This window comes from Muscardinus avellanarius, assembly GCF_963383645.1.
Source record: "Muscardinus avellanarius genome assembly, chromosome: 4".
NCBI classification, from domain to species: domain Eukaryota; kingdom Metazoa; phylum Chordata; class Mammalia; order Rodentia; family Gliridae; genus Muscardinus; species Muscardinus avellanarius.
The window spans coordinates 28,214,639-28,236,296 of record NC_137789.1 but is presented as its reverse complement, the minus strand read 5'-3'; the positions used below and the strand labels follow the sequence as shown (position 1 = coordinate 28,236,296).

The 21,658-nt window shown below is 32.5% G+C and overlaps 1 protein-coding gene across 3 annotated transcripts in view; it reads right to left on the bottom strand.

Annotated features, from left to right (window-relative positions):
- CSMD3 (CUB and Sushi multiple domains 3) overlaps positions 1-21,658 on the bottom strand; it is a gene marked incomplete at both ends in the record, with an annotated part of 1,156,743 nt that overhangs the window by 763,302 nt on the left and 371,783 nt on the right. For all 3 annotated transcript variants that reach the window (XM_080694904.1, XM_080694905.1, XM_080694906.1), the window contains one exon: positions 13,457-13,569. In XM_080694904.1, coding sequence (XP_080551030.1) covers positions 13,457-13,569 — 113 coding nt within the window. The remainder of the gene's footprint in view (positions 1-13,456; positions 13,570-21,658) is intronic.

Here is a 21,658-nt window from a genome sequence, read left to right as displayed (position 1 = left end):
ACAATTTCATTTAATTCAACAGTTCTTTGAGATCTGTCATATTAACATCTCTACTGTTGAACAAATTAAGTTTATGAGGCTTTTAATGTAGCCAAAATGTAAAAAACATTTGAACCTAGTTCTTCTTTTCTGAGAGTCTACACTCATTACCACAAACATTTTAAAACTACTTTAACAGAAACTATATTTGAATTATTTTATATTCTATACTAACACATCTTATTTTTATACAATTATTCTAAGATCTGTTTTTAAAAATATATCTTTATGAAGCCAGAAAACGTAAATGCTCACTCAGAGAAGGGAAAATGTAGAATCAGAATGATGAGACTTCCTTTTATGAGGTAGTCAGGTTTAATTAAAAAGAAAATTTGAAATAATCCCTTGGTCCATGCTTTTGCTGTGTTGATGAGAAGGTGAGAGTCCAGAATTCAGAGAGTTAAATAAGGACTAAATTTGCTCATTTATCAGGTGGGCTGAGGTCTGAAAAAAGATTTAACTTGACTAGGATATAATTTACATGTTACACATCTTTCTTGTGGTTTCTGACACTTACTGTAAAGAGGTACAGGGTTTCCTGCAAATGGTTTTACTAAGGAACATGTCATTATTCATGTGATTTCTATCTTAATTGCCCTCTATGTTTGTAGAGATTCAAGACTTTGAAAAAGGTTGAAATAATTATATGAGGTAATAGATTCTGATAAGTGTGAGAGACAGTGAGAATTTAGAACCTCTGCTTATTTTTGGTGACAATATAAAATTAACTTGTGATGAAGTTACTAATGTCATTCATTGTATTGATATATTTTGTTCTTCAAAAGTTTGAGCCTTTGTTTTATACCCTATACAAAATCAGAATAATGTATAGCATTTTCGTGAGGACTTTTCTTGTCAATGTTTTCTTTGCAGCATTTTCAATGATTTTTTTCTATTTTCTTAAACTAAAACACGGGTAACATCCATTTTATTTGAAAGTGGAAATAATCTATTAGATTCACTAAAATAGCCGGGCGTGGTGGCGCACGCTTGTAATCCCCGAGCGTGGGAGGCAGAGACAGGAGGATCGCACAGGTTCGAAACCAGCCTCGCGTGCTGGCTTAGGAGACCCTGTTTCAAAATAAAAATGTAAAAATAGGTCTGGGAGTGTAGCCTGGAGATAGAAGGGCTTCCAGGAACCCCAGTACCACAAAAAAAATCACTAAAATATATTAGTGGTAGCATTTCATGTAACACAAATCGAAATAAGCTCTGAGAAAATAGAATACTGAGGAAAGATTTTGAGGATGGTAAAGAACACATTCTGGAATTTTAATGAGATATTTTAAGAAAGAAAAAACCCTACACATAATGTTTTTGGCTTGTGTGATAGTGGGGATTGCATCTAGGGGCTTCTACCTCTGAGCTACACCCTCAACCCTATTTATTTTGAAAGACGGTCACTAAGTTGCAGGGGTTCTCACAAGTTGGTGAGGCTGACTACAAACCTGCGATCCTCCTATCTCTACCTTGCAAGTACTGGGATTACAGGACTGAGCCAGCATGCCTGGCTTACATATAATTTTGATTAAATTTAATCCAAGAATTGATCCAGAAATACTATGCTTCTATGCTATAGAAGCCAGTACTGCTGTTATCTTAAAAGTATACAAGAGACACTCCATAATTTTACAATATGAAGTTGGATTCTACAAAACATATGTGCCATTTAAGTAGAATCTTGACAATATTTGTCACTCTCTGAATGTACTGCCTCAAGAGATATACAACATTTATTTTTCCAACTGGTATACTTCCAAGAAAATGGAAATATGAATGCCTGAAATAATGAGTAATAATCCAGTTTATTTAAAAAGGGATGCCACTTCCATTAAGACTAGAATTCTGACCACCTTTTAAATGTGGTATATTCTAAGAACCAACAAAATGCTATGGAATAAAATTACCTTGTAGGTTATGAAGTAAATTGTCCCCTGAAGATTTAGATTGATTTTGGCTTACAGCCCTACTTATCAGTTAATGAAAGGAGGGTGCATTATTCAGAGATACTAAGTAAACTGCAGAACAACAACAACAAAAAAAAAGCATAGAAATGTAACATGAAGATGCATTACATAGGAAGAATTCCCACTGGATCATCTACTGCAAAGGTATATCAAAAACTTCTATATCCAAAAAGAATGTGTGAGAAAATATAGAAGAGTTATTGAACTATGTAGCAGTTTTAAAAATTCTGAGCTTTGTTTGCCAATTAAGACTGTAAAATAAAAGAACCTTGACTTTCTCTTTCCTTTTAGCCAGTGACTATCATTTGATTTCAAAGCATTTAGGACTGGATTTAGGAAGTGTTTTTATTCTAAAGTAATCTTATGGCTGTAGAATCAATAGTCTAACCCAGTGAAAACAAGTAAAATATAATTAAGATCCATTAGTACTTTTTATGCAAATGCTATTGGAAAAACATGAATTAAAATATGCTCTTAATTTACTAATTATTTATTTATAGTTGACCTGAAGAGCATTTTTAAAGACTTAAACACATCTTTTGCATACAGTCATCATATTTTCTGAATCAAAGAACAAATATCATTATGAGGAAACTGAAACAGAGAAACGTAAAATACCAAGCCTATGCTATATAGTATCAAGAGACACTGTCAACTTTATTATATAAACTGGTATGTAAAAGAATCAGAACTATTCAACCTAGTTCTTAAGTACCTCAACAATTTTTCAATGCCTTTGTTGTAGATAAAACTAGATATATGCTATGCATCTAACAGAATGAGCACAAGCTTATGGGTACCAAAATTATTTTTCAAATGACATTTTAAATTAAAATTTAATCTAATTTAATTTAAATTAGTATTCAGTTAGTAGCTTAAAGCATTTAATGGGAAAATAGGTTTTCTCTAATATCTTTATTTTAAATATTTTTTTTAAAAAAAACTATCAATTTAGTGCTGGGATTTAGCTCAGTGGCAAAGTGCCTGCTTTCCAGGGGCGGCGCTCTGGGTTCAATTCCTGGTTCCAAAAAAAGACACACACACACACACACACACACACACACACACACACACATAGAAGCGCCTTTAAAATAAAAAAAAAGGCCAGGCGTGGTCACAAACACTTGTAATCCCAGCATTCCAGAGGCTGAAACAGGAGGATAGCGGTTCGTGGACAGCCTCGGCTACTTAGGCCCTCTGCAACTTAGTGAGACCCTATTTCATAATAAAGAATACAAAATAGAGCTGGTTGTAGCTCGGAGGTCGAATGCCCCTGAGTTCCATCCCCAGACCCACAAAAAATATAACAATTTAAAAATAATTAAATGATATTGGTAGGTGAGGCCTTTAGGAAGGAATTAGGTCATGAAAGTGGAGCAGGAATGAAATTAGTTCTCTCATACAAATAAAGGCACCTCTGAAAGCATCTCACTCTCTATCATGTGAGGATATAAGAAGACAAAGAGGTATATAATTAATCCAGAAGAGGATCCTTACAAGAACCTTACAATACTGAAAGCCTGGTTTGGGACTTCTAGCCTCAAGATCTGTGAAAAATAATTTTGTGTTTATATCTATCCATTCCTTGACACTTTGTTATAGAAGCACAAACCAAAATACCTCCTCTCACAGAAATACCCTCCCCCATCCTCAACTCCCTCCTGAAAGTGAGACTTATGATACCAGTTTTGATACAGGCCTATCAACCAAAGCTCCTCATTCACATTACTATTCACTTTTAGGGCTGTGAATTTTATGGATTTTTTAAAACTATACCATGATATATATCCAACATAACAAGATTGTACAGTATAGCTTAATTCACTAAAATTCCTCTGTGCTATGCTTATTTATCTCTTTCTTCCCTGAAACTACAAATAGCCACTGAACTCTATTTTCTTCATAGCATTTTTCTATAATGTCATACAGTTGAAATTATATAATATGCAGACATTAACATTAGTTTGGTATCATTTAGAAATAGAACTTAAAATTCCCTCTGTGTCTTTTTGTGGCTTTAAAGCTCATGAATGGAGAATACCTCTGGATTCAATCTCCAATACCAAAACTTAAATAAATAAATAAATAAATAAATAAAGCTCATGAATGTTTAATGCTGGATAAATATCCCACTACATAGATATGCCAGAATTTATTTCTCTTTTCACTTATTGAAGCATTTCTTAGTTGTCTCAAGGTTTTAGTGAACATGAGTAAGGTTTCTAAAAATATGTGTATAAAATTAATTTTAATCTAATTTAATTTAAATTATTTTAATTAGCACCTTAAAGCATTAAAAAGAAAAACTCAAAGTTTTCATTAATATATTTTATTTTAAACATTTTTTTAAATTGCATATCACAGGTATGGGAATGATTATTTAAACATTAATTATGGTTTCTAAAATTCTGAAGCAAGACAGACTCTGGAATGTAGAATGTATCATTAATATCTTGTATTGATTAATGATTAAGTGTTGATAACTTTGACATTTTGATTAAATGTACTAATAAATATGCCTGTTTCTTGAACTATTTTAGTGATTATAATATAATTTAAAATTTTAAGATGTATGTAATATATTATTGCTGTTATTTATTTTTCATATAATGCAATGCTATGAAATCTAGGACCAGACAGCAGTTAAATAGAAGGAAAGGAGTTCTAAGGACCATGACAAGAATGATCACTGGAAATATTTCACAGCAAAGTTGAGCTATTGTGAGATAAACTTTAGTGAGTTACTGGCATTGGGAAAAATAGATTTAAAACTAAAGAACCTAGAACTAAGAACTGGAAAACTAAAACTAAGGACTGGAAATAACTCACAGCCCTGAGATATTAAAAAATTTATTTAATGTCACACAGTAGAGTGTGTACCAAGATTTACCAACTTCCAATACAGTGTTCTTTCTGTAACCTATATGAGTGAAGACAATTTTAAATCTGAGAATTTCTCTCTTTCCTTCTCCCACTCTTTTGCTATTGCCATAAATAGCTATTAACTTATATAATGGTTACTCTTTTAACTGTCATATTTTGAATTTGCAGAATTTTTACTTTATTTACAAATTTGATTCTTAAAAATTTTAGTTACTTCTTTTTCTGGAAAATAGTCCATTCTGATATTTTTTTTAAATCTTTGAGATAACCAAGGTTGGAGATTAAGCACTGACCTTAGATGCAGAAAGATGTAGGGGTTAAGACCTGGTTCTGCTGTTTTTCCCAATCTGAACTAAGTGATTTTATTTATTTTTAAAGCTTTCATTTGTTCATTGTAGTCTTACATCTTAATGGAGTACAAGATGGTAGAGTTATACATGCACACATCACTCATTTAGCCCTTCCTCAGTTCCCATCCCATTCCCTGCTTCCTCCCTCCTTTTCATGTTTGGCTTAGTGATTGACTTTGATATGTTTGTGAATGTACATCATGTACATGCTATTTTCTAATGTGACTTTAGGATGGATGCTTTTTGATAGGTTTACAGTTTACTCAGGACGTTCATTCTTCTCTGGATGAATACAGCATCAGGCACAGAGCTTAGCAAGAATGGCACAAGTGTTTTTATAATGTGAGGTTTCCATTAAATAACACATATAAATTGTTTTATATATTGTGTCACATATAATTTACAAATTTATAACATTTAACTATTCTTTTAACATTCTTCTAGTATGTAAAAGTAAGAATGTTAAAGGTATAGTATAGTGGAGTGGTAGACACAAGACACAGTCTTTCTTCATTGCTTCAATCGTTGGACTTTTGCTCTAAGATAATTCTTATAGATATTTGACTAAAAGTTAAACTGCTTAAGAAGGAGACTATGGTGAGAGAGATTATGAACTATAAAACTTTCAAATAGTTTCTGTTTTAGATCAAATGGTACCCTTGGGAGACTTGGTTAGTCGAGTTTAAAACAAAAGTCATAATTAGCAAGAGCTAAGTACATACATGACATATGTAAACTTTCCCATTACACAATAGGAGTAAGAAATCTAAGCTGGATCTTTGTGTAATAACTCTATAGAGAATGGGGTTAGTGAGAGAGGGCACCAAATACCTGCATCAATGTTTTAAACTTCATTTTGCAGATAAATTTCTTCTTAACTCTTACAGCATTGCCTCATGGAAAAATGTAAATCATTTGAAGACATATTCACATTAAGCCAAGAAGAGCGGCATCCCACATTTATATGAATTTGTTTCTCTAGTTGGTAATTTAAATTTAGTAGAGGAATACGTTTACATGGCACATAGGTACAACTGAGTTAACAGAGGGCCTAAATATGGGAATGCTGAAATAAAAGTAAAATATTTATAGTAGAAAATTGTGATTAAAGAGCTTTAGCTATCCAGTAATAGTGGCAACATGCCTATAAATCTCAATACTTAGGGGGCTGAAATAGAATTCAGGTTTGAGACTAGCTTCAGGAATTTACCAAAGCCTGTTTCATACTAAAAAATAAAAAGAGCTAGGGTTGTAGCTCCAGCTAGTTCAATTCCTAGTACAAAACAAAACAAAGCCAAAAAACCTACTTTATATAAGGAGTGGGTAGAAAACTCGGCAAAAGGCATTATGGAGTACAAGGTAGACAACTAGTCATGGTATATGAATGAAACACAAAGTACTCGTGCACACCAGTAATGGAGGATGCTCAGTTACCAAGAAGCAATATTTCTAGTGAAGTTAGCTAAGACTCTTACCTGAGAAGAAAATGATATGTTTTAAGTGTATCTATCATCAAAAGAAATATATGAGCCTAATAAAAATGTTATGTAAAATGATCTATTGCTTATTTCAGATTTATAATTGCCCAATACTATATTTGGACCTATAATGTATTTTAAAAATATATGTCCATTTATTTCACATTTTAATATTGATAATTTTATTTTACTTATAAGAGATAATATAATTGGTATATTTAATGATACATATCTACTTTGAAATTATTTAGTACATTACTTCTAGGTTCCCACATATCTTTTGAGATTGTAACATAATTTGTCTTTGAATTTTTAAGTTATATATAGTTTTTGTAATAAGTAAAACTATTTGTTTATATCTAGAAAATGTTCACAATTACTGGCTTTGATATATGTGGATCCTGTAAAACAGAAATGAAAGAATACATATACATGTGTGTGTGTGTGTGTGTGTGTGTGTGTGTGTGTGTGTATATATATAGTTGTTGAATAATGTAACTCTAATTTTATTATTGATTGATAAGATAGAAGGCTTTAAATTTTATATTTTCACATCTAAAAATATTTTACATTATTGATTTATAAGAAGGCTTTAAATTTTATATTGTCACATCTAAAAATATTTTTACATTATAGAAGTTATTACACAAAGTTTTAATATTTATTTAGCAAGTCAGTAGTTAGATTATTTTGACTATTAAGATATTCTGATTATATTGGCTATTTGTATAGGCAGTACTAATTAAAAAGTTAGATATTGTTGACTAACTAGGTCCATAAGTCAGGAATAAAATATTTTTTTATTTGTTTTACTCTACAATAATACTGAAAATAAGTTCCCAATGAAAGTAATTATTTAAGATTAAAAGAACCTTAAAAGAAAGGTGGCAATACTATTAAAATAAAAAAATGAAGGGAAAAAGTACACGATTAGAAATTATTGTCAAAGATTGTACACCAATAAAATGTAAATTCCTATCCTTTCAAAACTCAGTGTGTGACAATAATCTACATTATACGCTTAAGAACATTCACTGGTCTTTAAATGAAAAATAATTCTTTGAGATAAGTAATTATTTACAAATTTTTCATAGCCTATATTTAATAAATGTTAAATAAAACTGATTTCAAAACATATATTAATCTAATATTTCTTTAATTGCTCTACAGAATTGCATCCACTATATTTACCAGAAAAATAGCCTATTAATCTGTATCCAACATTGCTATGACAGTAAAATACACCTGAACTGTCTCAAGTAGAATTTTGGTCTTTTCTATTATGTCACCCTCCCTCACCCTAAACAGAATCACAAGTATGACTCAAACTTTGAGTTATCAAGTTGAAGAATGGGTTTCTGGGGGTAGAAATGGGTTTCTTTCTTCATGAGAGATATATAACTTCTTGTGTTTTATTAGCAATATATATGTGAACTTATAACAAGAATCACTAATGTCTAAACAAAATTAGAACAAAATATAATTAAGAAAACTAGTGAGAACAAAGATTAAAATACTGCCTACGATCTTTATAGAAATTTGCTTTTATACTGGACTGTATTTTTAAGCCTAGACTATATTTAGGATTTTGAAAACATCTGCTATTGAAGAAAAATTGTTTCTCAGTTTTGCTTACAAAATATCTTGTTTTAAATTTGTTTTCAAGGAAAAATGCTTTTTTCCTAGAGAAAATGGGTATTCTCATTTCTAATTTAACTATGGCTCCTGGATTCAAATACTATGTTTTATCACAATATTTGAAGCATTTTTTCCTCTTTGTTGGAATGTGTGCTTTCTCACTCCCTCCATATGGCTGATGATCTACTTACACAGAAGCATCTTTTATTTGTCGCACGTCTGAGTTTTACTATAAGGATTAAGTCTTCATACTTCTGGATATCAACAATAATGTATCTGGCTTTTGTGATTTTTTTAAAGTGTGAAGAAATCAAAGTTCAGAGAACTTAAACAGTAATTAATGCTATTATTTAATACTATTCAACTCTAATATTCAGACCCCAGAAATCCTATTCATTCCCTAATACAGTGTGATGTATACCAAATAATTTTGTCTTTGTTCAGTAACTGTGTAAATACATTGGATAAAAAAAACTCCTAAATATTAAAAAAATAGGATAAGTTCTCCAAAGGCTGGAATCTCAAATGACAGGGTCTGACTTTGTCTGAGTGTGTTAAAAAAAAAGTGCATTTTCAATGTGGTTAAAAAGTTCTATCAAATATCTTTCTCACAATGGCGATATCCAACTGATTCCTAAGTGATCATAATACATTTGAGAATATATGAAATTTTATCTTTCATAAATGTGAAGATTATATATTGTTAATGTATTTTATTAAGTTAAAAGTATCTATAAATTTTTTTACCTGTACAAGAAGAATCATACAAAACAATCTTATAGAATGAAAGGAAAAAATCCAAATGTAATGAAATCTACTTGGATGGAAACATTACTCTAGGATACAGAAAAATTCAAGTATTTAGATATTTGACACTGATGAAATGCTGTAGTTCTTAACCTGCCAGCCAGAAATAATGTGTCTTACAGCTACAGCTTCTATGAAAATAAGTACAAAATATTGAATAAATTAAAATGGAATTACTGTAACAATAATGGATACTCAAGTGATGAAGACTTATAGATAAAAATGATTGTTTCAGGTAAACATCTTCTAGAAGTAAAATGCTATATAATAGATAATAGAATATCAAGTAAAAATCTTTTAATTCAGAAAATAAGAAAATATGCTTACGTATGCATAGAAATGAAAATATAGATTTAAGGTTTATAATAAATCTGTGACAATGATATGATGGTTTCAACATATAGGTAGGAAGACTTCCAAAGAACATGGGTAAATAAAAGCTTGGATATTTATGTGAGGATAGTGTAATTTAAGTTCTCAAGAGATTTAATGGAATTTGAGTATAATAGTAATATTAAAAGCAAAAACACAAAATAATATTGAAATGATTTTCTTTGGGGGAGCAAAAAATTAGAGAAAACATTTTAAATCAAAGAAGAGATGATAAAAATTTCTCACATAATATATTTCAAATATAAATAAATGCAGGGACAAAACAAATGAGATGCTTTTGTTAACTTTCAATAGGAATAGACATATTCATTGTAAAATCTCAGAAGAGAAATATTTTATATCAAAGACATTTTGTTTTAAATCACAACTTTTCTTACTCCTTTTGAATGGGAAAATACTTGCATTTATTAGCTTTGTATTCTTAGCCTCTACTTAACCCTATTTAAATGATAATATCTAAAACAGTCAGGAAGCTAGCATATAATACAACTTAAAAGTGTCTCCATTTGGTGAGGGACATTGGTGTGTCTATGTGCCTACTCTAACAGTTAAAGAACAATTATAAAAAATGCCTAGTGGCATTGAATGAACCTTTTAGTAGTTTGCAGTTAATTTTCATGGCATTTAGTAAAGGACACAGATTAAATGAAAATGTTACAAAGAAGAAAATAATCAGTCTTAAGAACCTGAAACTCCATTAAAACATTAAATGAATTCAAAATTATACATAAAGCAGTAGTAATTACTAAGTAGTCATAATTGTTGAGTCATTAAGAAACTAACCTGCATGGAGACTCAGTTTTGACTTTTATATAATATATTCCACAAAAAATTTTCATTTAAATTGATTTTAATTTAGATAGCACTAAAATGAAATAGTGGCATGGGACAATATAAAAAGCATGATTATCCTTTCATGCTAAGGCACATATTTCTACATGTCAGAATTATAATTTTTGTAGACATTTAAGTTAACTTACTAATATTTTTAATCCAATTTTCTTGTTTGACTATGATTTTAAGAATTTTTTTTTCCAGTGTAACTTGTGATATATAGGTAAAATATTATTTGGAAATTATAGAGTTAGAAAAATTAAACCTTATTAAGAAAGTTTTAAATTGACACAATGCAAAGGCATACTTTTAGCTAATAAAATACTTCCTTTATCTTGTTATAAAATCATAGTTTCCATTTTTTGGAGATACTGAGGATGGAAACCAGGGACATTCTACCTCGGAGCTACACCCCAGTCCTATTTTTAATTCTTTATTTAGAAACAGGGTCTCACTGAGTTGCAAAGGGCCTAAGTAGCTGAGGCTGTTCATGAACCATGATCCTCCTGTCTCAGCCTCCCAAATGCTAGGATTACAAATGCGTGTCACCACGCCCAGCCTCATAGCTTCCATTTTATAAGGATATTTTATTTCTTCTGTGTTATTTAGATTTAGATTATATACAACATTTTTCCCATTTTTAAGCCTTTTTCCTCCTGAAAATAGGAATAAATCATACCCCATAATGTATTTCCTTTGTATTTTATTATGCTGAATTTATTGATAAGCTATTTGTCAGAAGTGAAACCAGATAGATGATGTTGGAAAATAAAACTGGATCTTAAAAATACTATAAAACTCAATTTAACACCAATGAGTGGAGTATTGAAAATAATTAAATACACGAATCAACTGGCGGTTTTGTTCCACAGTCTTAGAATGCAAAATAATACTATCTGGAGACACCAGTTTCAAGAATTTGCATTCCATAAAACAACATGCCTTTAAACTTTTGAGATGGGCTTATTATTTTTCAGCAGGATTTACATTTAAATATAAATACTACTTTACTTGTATTCAGAAAAAGAGAAGAAAGAAGCCATCCCACTGACAGACTCCATGAGATGAGTGGGGAGTGGGAAGGGTTACTACATGGGTAAGAAGGCAAATCTTTTGAATTTCAGCCACACTTTTCACTTCAGCTCTTTGCAGAGGAAACAGAGCCATGAAATCAAGTGATTGAAATATTTTCTTGGATAGGGGTCAGCCTAGAGAGAAAGAGGCTTTATAAGAACTATTTCTTTTTCAAAAAAAGTCCTCTGATTTCCAAAGTGTGCAATGACTTTAAAAATTGAAATTGGAAACTATATGTGTGTGTATGGGTGGGTGGTAGTGGAAATTAAACCAGGGACCCACTACCACTGAATTATACACTCAGTTCTTTATTTTGCTTATTTATCTATTTATTTATTTATTTATTATTTTTATTTGGCTTCTGTGTGTGTGTGTGTGTGTGTGTGTGTGTGTGTGTGTGTATGTGTGTGTGTGAATGCCCAGGGGATGGAACCCAGGGGCATTCTACCTCTGAGATACACACCCAGACCTATTTTTTTTTTATATTCTTTATTTTAAAACAGGGTCTCACTGAGTTGCAAAGGGCCTTGCTAAGTAGCTGAGGCTGTCTGAGAACCACTGTACTTCTATCTCAGCCTCCCAAATGCTGAGATTACAAGCATGTGCTACCATGCCCAGCTTAAATTTTTATTTTAATACATGGTTTCACTAAATTGCAAAGCCTGACCTTGAACTTGGTATCCATTCACCAGTACATTAAGCTGTATAAAGTGTTTTTTTTCCTTAAATTTAAAAGTAACACTGTTTTAAATTGGTAAAATTTAAAATAGCTAGCCTCAGAAGTTATTTTTACTAAAATATATAAAAATAAATTTTATTTTATATTCATAAAAATATGTCTATGAACATTTTTAAATGTAAAATTTAGCATTTTATAATTGGTAAAATTGCTGTTATAAAAATGGTAATAAATTACATAGCTTTAAAAATGTGCTTATACTCATGTTTTGATTCTAATTTAATAATTTCAAAATAGAAATTATTATATTTTTACAGTAAATTTTGCCTACAATTTTTAAGTTATTACTCTAGATAGTCAAAGTACTATTATGAAAATCAAATTACAAATCACATTATCTGTTCCTGTTATTAAGAGACATCTTGTTGACCAAATAGCTACAGAGGTTACTGATCTTAAAAATATAAATTTATTGCAGAAATTTATAGCCTAATAAACAATAAATGGGCTAATGCTGTTTTAGTTACTATGTATAAGCTTCCTAAAGTTATCATGTTAAGTCTGCAAAGTGCTTAAGACCAAAGATTATCCAAGAGGAAAAGTATTTTTAAAAAACAAAAACAAAAACATAAATGGGAAAATGTAACTGTGGCAATGCTCACTATTCCCTAAGCAATTGCTGATCCACTCCTGAGAATGAAATGAATTATCAACACAAGTAGTCTGAGGATAAAGTGTCCTAAACCCATATGATATCACTGAACACTGTAGAAGCCACATTTCCATTAGTGCTCCATCTTCATAATAATCTTATTCCAAAGACTTTTTCTGAGTTAATACATCAAATAGTATATCTTGCTTGTTCAAAATTATGCCTGTTAATAAAATTGGTTGATAATAATCCTAACAAGTTTAATTAAACTAGCAATAACAGACACATTGTGTATGGAAATGTATTTTAAGGGGTAGAGCCTGTTTACCACTGCAGGTTTTCTGCAGTGTTTTGTGATACAGCTTCAGGTACCATGCCCAATTGCTGGAGCGCTTTATTAAAGCAAAATATTAGATTTGTTTCTAGCTTTGTGGCAGTCATGATAGTCTTTATTCTGAACGTTGCACTATAAAAATCAACTAACTTTAATGTTGTAATTTAGTTATGATCACATTATTTCTTCTGCAAGAGAATGCCCATTTTGCCTATTGAAATAGTCACCTATAAATGCTAAGGATATTTTTCTTTTATCACAAAATGCAGTTGTGCATCCTAAAATCATTTTACGCATGAAGAAAGGCAGAGGCATTTATTAAATATACCTTGATATGGAGCACTAAATCCACGGTATCGGTGATTGCTGTCTGTAACGAAATGCAGTCTGAGCCAGTTTTTGTTGCTGATAATTGGTGGTGGTATATTCATTCCAGATAACCTGAATTACGAAAGACAACAACACACAAATTTAAAAAGCTTTTCAGCAGTAAATATTTCATTGAATTGGGACCAAAAAGTATCTACTATATACAAAACACATGATTTTGTGTTGTCACCTTTTTGAGAACCAATAAAATAGTTATTTTAGATACTATAAAATCAATCATAGAATAATGCAATTTCAAGCATTCTGTAAAGTTGAAGCTATTAATACAATCAACTTTAATCTAGTTTCATATGATTTTCATTCACCTAAACGTATTGGTTGCACTGATTTATTACATTGATAATAATAAGTGTAACAGTTATTGAATTGATCGTGTTGATCATCGTGTCCCTGATAGATGTCTTGGTAAAATATAGTCACAAAATAAAAATTATTCAAATCATTTGAGAAGTATGCATCACTGAATCTGAGTATATGTTATTTTCTTACATTCCCTCCCTTCTACCACCTATCTTTAATATTTTGCATTGGATGAAAATTTCACAATTATCTTTTCACAGCACAAGCACTATTTCAATGAAGATTTATAATACCATACATTTCATTATTAGCTTTTGCTATATTCTATACTTTTATAATGTCTCAGAGGCCTTCTTCAATAGATGGGCTGAAAACAGGCTTGTTCTGGATGTAATTTTAGTCTTGATACATTAAGTAAAAAAGATAACATTTTTGATCTCCTTAAGTTACTTGAAGTAAATATTGAAACTATGGTACATATGTTGGTAATGATTAATATATAAAACACCTCTTCTTTGTAATATTTTGATGATTACCAGTGACATAATTTGATTTCCTTCAATAAAGGAACATCTCCCTTATAGACTATTTTTGTATACCTAACCCTTTAAATTCTAAATGTGTGATATAAATCCATGGCAAAGATTCTCAAAAGGTAGACTATTACAAAATGAGTGACAATTTTAGACAAACATTTTTTAGTAACCAGTTCGTTATACATATTAGCATCCTTCGAAATACACATTTTCCTTTCTCTGAAATAAAAAGTTGATTTGTTTGTGTTTGTGTTTTAGTGGAAGGGGTTGTGATTCTTCTCTTGGTGCTTGGCAATCTGTCATGCTAGGAACCAGTAGGAAGAGGATGTGAAACCTGTCAGTGTATATGTAACCAGGAGTGAAGAGGTGTGTGTAGGGATGCAAGAACCTTCTCTCCAACACCTTCCACCTTTACCCATGAAAAGTCATCCTTCCTAGAATGTGTAGGAGCTATCTAACACTTTTAGTGAAGGACTCTCAGCCCACCCATTACAAATTTATCTCTACTATATCATTGTGGCTACTGGTATATAGAATGTTAGATTCCAACATGAAAAAGTTTCTATCTGATAGGTTTCTCATTTCTATTCTTGGTTTAGAATTTTCTCTGGCTTTTTCCTGTCATCCTCCATTTTATTTTGTCATAGAAATGGCTCTATTTATTAGTTCAACTGGCTGACTTATTTCCATACTTGAACTTAGTAAATAAAAATGTGTAATATATGTTTATAAATTTAAGATTTAAGTTTTATTATTTCAGAAAATTTTCAGATTATATTTATGCTTTTTTAAAATTTCGTGGTTGAAATGGTGATTCAGTTAAAAAATTTAGATTAATTTTAATTATATTTTCAATAGAGTAGCATGGCTCATGCCAGATTTTAATTTACAGTTTGGTTCTGTTCAATTCTCTGATTTGGTGAACATAAATATCCATTAGGAAATGTTTAAATTATTTTGACAGGCAGCACACATTTTATATGTAATGAGAGTATAATACATGAATGATTGTAATACACTGAAGCATAGAGTCTGAAAATAGACTCTTTTAAAGATCCAGTAAATGAAATGTTAGTTACTCCATAAGAATATTAAGAAAAGTGAAAAAGGGAAGAAGATAAATGGACAATTCAACAAAATGGATAAACTACAATTTTCCTGAGAACATCTAAGATAATTTTAGTAATAGACTATTGTAAAAGCATAAACAGATACTCTGAAGCTATAACTTGCTACCACACCTTCAGAAATCCAGAGTGGAGGGGACTAAAATGAGTGAATTAGAAGACAGATGTACATGGGGTAGAGAAAATACAGGCAATTAACAGAGGAGGAACTAAAAGAAATTAATGGCCTCCTCTTACTCATGGGCAAAACATTCCAAGACACACACTGAATGCCTGGAACCAAGGGAGTGCCGAATGCTATATGTACTATGTTTTTTACTGTGAAAATATATTTATGACAAAGCTTAACTTATAAATAAGGCACTGCAAGAAAGGAACAATAATAACTATTAAGAAAACAGTCCAATTATAACAATATGCCATAAATAAAAAAGAGCTATATGAAGATGGTCTGTCTCTTTCTCAAAAAATCTTATTCGATTTAACCTTTTCACTTACAGGAATACATCAAGCTTTTCTTCACTGTATCTGAATCACAAGCATCACTACTCTTGTACTTGGAGGCCATTGTTAAGTGAAGTAAGGATCACTTGAGCACATCACAGTAATATCGTGAGAGTCTTATTTGACAGCTAAGGGACTAATGAGCATGTAGCAGACACAAGGAATATACTGGGCAAATGGATCACTGTGGACCGGACTGCACAGGGTGGCAGGAAGTTTCATCGTGTTGCTCAAAGTGGCATTCAGCTTTTAATTTATGAGTTTTTTATTTCTGAAAATATCCACTTAATATTCTCAGACAACTGTTGACTGTGGCTAAGTGAAACTGCAGATAGGAGGGGCCTAAGGTATCTCTGACAGCCTTGATGTCTCAGCAGATGAAGCAGGCTCTTAGACAATCCAAGACATTGTACTACTAATCACAGCACTCCTCTACTATAAGAGAAGAAATTTACATTCAGCATTGTTAGGGGAGTTGCATGGGTTTTTCACATTGTGGTAACTTAGTACTGCTCATTATTTAAACACATAGGATTATCTAGTATCTATCTTGTCCTTATTATGTTATCAGGAGAACTGAGAAATGAGATATAGATGATATATGCCACCTAGAAATGTTCCATTAAACTAATTTAGAAATTAATTTCGTAAATACTAAAGGAGCTATTACTCTAATATAACTCATTATTATTCCTATAAAATCACTGGAGTCGTTTGAGAGTAAGCAAATGTAGGTTCGGTTCATTCTACCAGAAAGTCAAGCTGGGCATGGCGGTGCATGCTGCCAGTATGTGGAAGGCTGAGACAGGAGGATCACAGGCTCATAGCAAGTTTGCCCAACTTAATCAGGCCTTCTGCAATTTAGTGAAACCCTGTTTCAAATTTTCAAAAAATAAGGCTGGGCATGGTGGTGCATGCTTGAAATCCCAGCATTCGGGAGGTGGAGACTGGAGGATCTCAGTTCATGGACAATCTCAGCTACTTAGTGAGGCACTTCACAACTCAGTGAGACCCTATTACAAAAATAAAAAGGACTTAAAAATAGGGCTGAGGTGTAGTTTGGAGGTACGATGACCCTGGGCTCCATCCCTGGTACTGCAAAAAAAAAAGTTTTTTTTCAAAAAATAAAACAAAACATCTGGGAGTGAAAGTCATGGTGCTGTGTGCCTGTAATCTCAGTATTTGGGAGGCTGAAACAGGAGGATAGCAGATACAAAGTCATCCTCAGAAACTCAGTGAGGCCCACAGAAAATTAATGAAATCCTACTTTAAAATAAAACATAAAGTGGGCTCAGAATAGTTCAGAAATAGAATGCCTCTGGGTTCAATGTCCAGTAAAACACACACACACACACACACACACACACACACACACACACACACACACACACACTAAAATAAAAAAGAAAATAAATAAGACTAGTATCTTACTACTAGATATTATTTATTTATTCAAGTTATATTTACTGAAAATTTACTGTGTAACACTGATGGTAAGGACTAGAAATATAGTTGTAAAAAACATAAAGTCCATGGTCTCACAAAATCAAAATAAAGAAGTTAAATAAATGAATAAATAGATTTCAAATGGCAGAAAATGATATGCAAGTTAAAAATGAGGAACATGGCAAAGAATTTCAAGAAATAAGGTATAAATATCCATGCTCAACATTATGTCTTAAGTTACAAGTTTGTATTTCAAGAAAATTAAATCAGAGAAAAGTGTGGTAATGACTAATGCCATCAAATGTCATCTTCTATATATGTATCAAATAATAATGCAACATACCTTTGGGAGAATGAATATATCTTATGTAATGACATGGCAAAAGTGACATTAAATTAGATTGTATATTTCATGTAGAAATACTGATCATAATAGAGTATGCTTTGTCTCAATGTTTGCAAAAAATTATACTTACATAATTTTGTGGATATAAGTAAAATATAATACTTTATATACTTTAAATATAATACTTTAAATCAGTAAATATAATACTCAAATCTTTTGTAGTTAATTCCTTAGAGAATATATTTCTTACAATGTATTTTAAAAATAAGCACAAGAAGCCTGAGAATCACGGAACTTTGCGATTATTTCAGAGGTTTCTAAAATTCTTTTATATCTATTCTTTTTTTATAAGTCCCTTCTTTTTGAAGATAGCTGTTTTCTCAACTTTCTCAGAATTAGCATTTGCAAAAACCAGTCATTATTATTTCATTTATTGTATATATTTTAAAAAAATCTTTGATTCTTTACATTCTTTCAAATGTAATGATCTGTATTTCATCTTAATTTTACTTCTTTCCCTTTCCTTCTCCCACTGTTCGTTCTCCCCCCTCTCTCTCTCTCCTCCTCTTCCTCCTCCTCCTCTTCCTCTTCCTCCTCCTCTTCTTCCTCCTCCTTCTCCCTTTCTCCTCCATCTCCTTTCTTATCTGACTCTGAGATTCTTCAGGAATCTCCTATTCTCCATGACCTTGTAAAGTTAAGTATGTTATGTTCAATTGCAATTAGTTCATGAAGTTGATTTTTTTTCTTAGTATCTCAGGACCTTTACATGTATTTTCCTCTAAGGCTGAAATAAATATCATTTATTTACCATTATTTCCTTAATCATTCTCAGGAAAACCAGACTTAAAATTTGCAGATACAATCTGATACTCAATATCCTTTTCTGGTCCACACAGAGCACCTCTGCATAGATTTAGCATGTAATTTATTACTTTTTATAGTGGGAACTTTTCTATTTTTTCCACTATTTATGTTTTTTGTAGCTTATTAAATATCTGGTGTTTAGCACATTGATGGATTTCATCGTAGTTTTATATTGGCTTTATCTGGAAATAATGAATATAAATTATTTGGGCATATGTCCTAACATACATTTTTCATATTCTTTAAAACATGCTATTGATTCTTTACTCAAGACTCGTCTGAAATTGATCCATCTAAAATTCAATTTTCTTTATAAGCCTTCATTGCTCCTTGCTGAAGTTTAACTTTGTGTTTTGAAAATCAAAAGCATCTGCTAAAACTCTTCCTGACATGTCTCTCTGCTTTTATTTTGTTTTGTTATCCATATTGTAAATGATAAGAACAGGAGGATTCACATTGGATTTATCAAATCCAGAAGCACATTTTAGTTTGTAGATAATGAATAAGGCTAACTAAATGAAGTGATATCCTGTTACAAATTCCTCAAAGCATTATCTCAACATCATCTACCAATATTGCCTTGGGGCTGGGGGAAGTTTCACTGATCAATATTTTTTAAGTTGCTCTTTTGAATCCATACATTCTTCCTATTGTTTAATTTTAAGTTTAATTTTAGAATTTATTAAACTTAAAAATAAACACCAAAGCCAGGAGTGGTGGCGCACACTTGTAATCCCAGCATTCAGGAGGCTGAGACCTGGAGGATCGCGGTTCGCGGACAGCCTCAGCTACTTAGTGAGGCCCTCTGCAACTCAGTGAGACCCGGTTTCAAAATAAAGAATAAAAAATAGGGCAGGGGGTGTAGCTCAGACGTCAAATGTCCCTGGGTTCCATCCCCAAACCCGCAGTAAATAAATAAACACCATTCCGTTTCCATGTAGTGCTACCATAGAAAATAACATGTGGTAGAATATACAGGTTTTACCCTCTATAACCTTTTTAGAAGTCACTGATATGTATCCTTTATATATGTATAATAATGCACTTAATAATCCCAGGAAATAGCACTAACTTCAAAAATGGTAAAGAAGTCTTAGTTTAAATGCCACTTGGTCCAATTCATCATGCATTTGCACAAATTATGCCGATATAATTGTACGATCACAATAATAACACATATTTTACAGGAATTCTTTCAGAAAATAAAAAAGCAAAGCCAGGTGTGGTGTTGCATGCTTGTAATCCTATTACTTGGGAGGCTGAGACTGGGGGATCACAGATGCAAGGACAGTCTCAGCAACTGAAAAATGAATTCGGTTTGAGGATATAGCTCAGAGATAGAATGCCTCTGGGCAATTCCCAGTACTACAAAAAAAAAAAAAAAAAAAAAAGAAAAGAAAAGAAAAATGGACAAATATAGAGAAGAAATTGCATACCAACTAATTTCACAAGATAATGTGGTATTTTTGAACTTATATACACACAGATCAAGAGAAAACAATGAAGGCTCTAGAAATAAAAACACATGAATTATCAATTGATTTTCAACAAAGAGCTTGAGGTAATTCAATTAAAAAAAGGCAAATATACAACAAATTATGCTGGAACAACTGGATATATTTTACTTTTGTGAGTACTAGGGATGAAAACCAGGGGTTTTCTACCTCCAGGCTATACCCCTAGACCTATTTTATATTTATATTACACTATATGTTACACCCCAGACCTATTTTATATTTATATTACCCTGGAATCAGGGTATTACTAAGTTGCTGAGAGTCTCACTAAGTAGCTGAGGCTGGCTTCGAACCTGAGATCCTCCTGCCAAGTACTGGGATTACAAGCATGAGCTACCACGTCCAGCTCAAAACTGGGTAATTAAATGAAAAAGAAATGAACCCGGGCATGGTGCACATGCTTGTAATCCCAGCATTCAGGAGGTTGAGACTGTAGGATTGCAGTTCATGGACAGTCTCAGCGACTTAATGAGGCCCTCCACAACTTAATGAGACCCTGTTTCAAAATAAAAAATAAAAAAATAGGGTAGGGGGTGTAGCTTGGAGGTCGAATGCCTCTGGATTCCACCCCCAGACCCATAAAAAAAAAGAAAACATTCAAATAATACTAGATGCCACATATAAATATTAACTCAAAATATGTCCTAAACTATAACATAAAAAGTTGAATGTTAGCTGGACGTGGTAGTAAGGAGATAGAAAGGAAATAGACAGATAGGGAAAAGGCCTCCATAGAAAAAAAGTTAATTTCCTGAGTTTCCTAAGGGGCGACAAATACCTGAAATTCCAAAAGCTCAGAGATCAGAAGGCCAGAGCTTCACAAAGCCATCTGTTTACTAATCAACAAACCCACAGAACAAGTCTGGCATTCCTGAAAGGAGACCCTTCAAAGAACTTGCAAATACCCTATGCAAATCCTGAGAGCTGTTTCCCAGAATTCCCAAAAGTCACCCTAACCAAAAGCGGACTTGCAAGTGGTGGGCAATGACCCTTGGAGGTCAGCAATGGGGGCTTTCCCTCTAGGGACCCCTTCCCCTTTTGGGGAGCTGTGTGTATCTGAGGGCACGTGCCTCGGGCGACTCTCGAGTAGTGACCTGAAGGCCTCTGCTGGACATCAAGGCTGGCCAGGCCCCTAGGGGTGACCTGCACCTCTTTTCTGGCAGATCGCGTAGACTCTGGGAGAAAGTAGTTTGCAACTGATGGGCACTTGGCTCGGGTGACACCCGGGTAGTGACCCTGAAGGCTGCTACTGGACCCCGGAGTTCTGACCGCCCCTTTGGGGTGTTTGGCCACTTTTCTCTATTCTCTTCTGGCAGATCGCGTGGACTCTGGAAGAAAGCAGCCTGCACCTGAAGGCAATTCGGCTTGGGCTACTCTCAAGTATTGTCCTGAAGGTAGCTGCTGGACCCAGAGTTCCAGCCCCTTTGGGGTGTTCAGCCACTCTCCCCCCATCCATTCCCTGCTGCCTCCAATAAACCTTTTACTCCCCTTTCTGAGGTC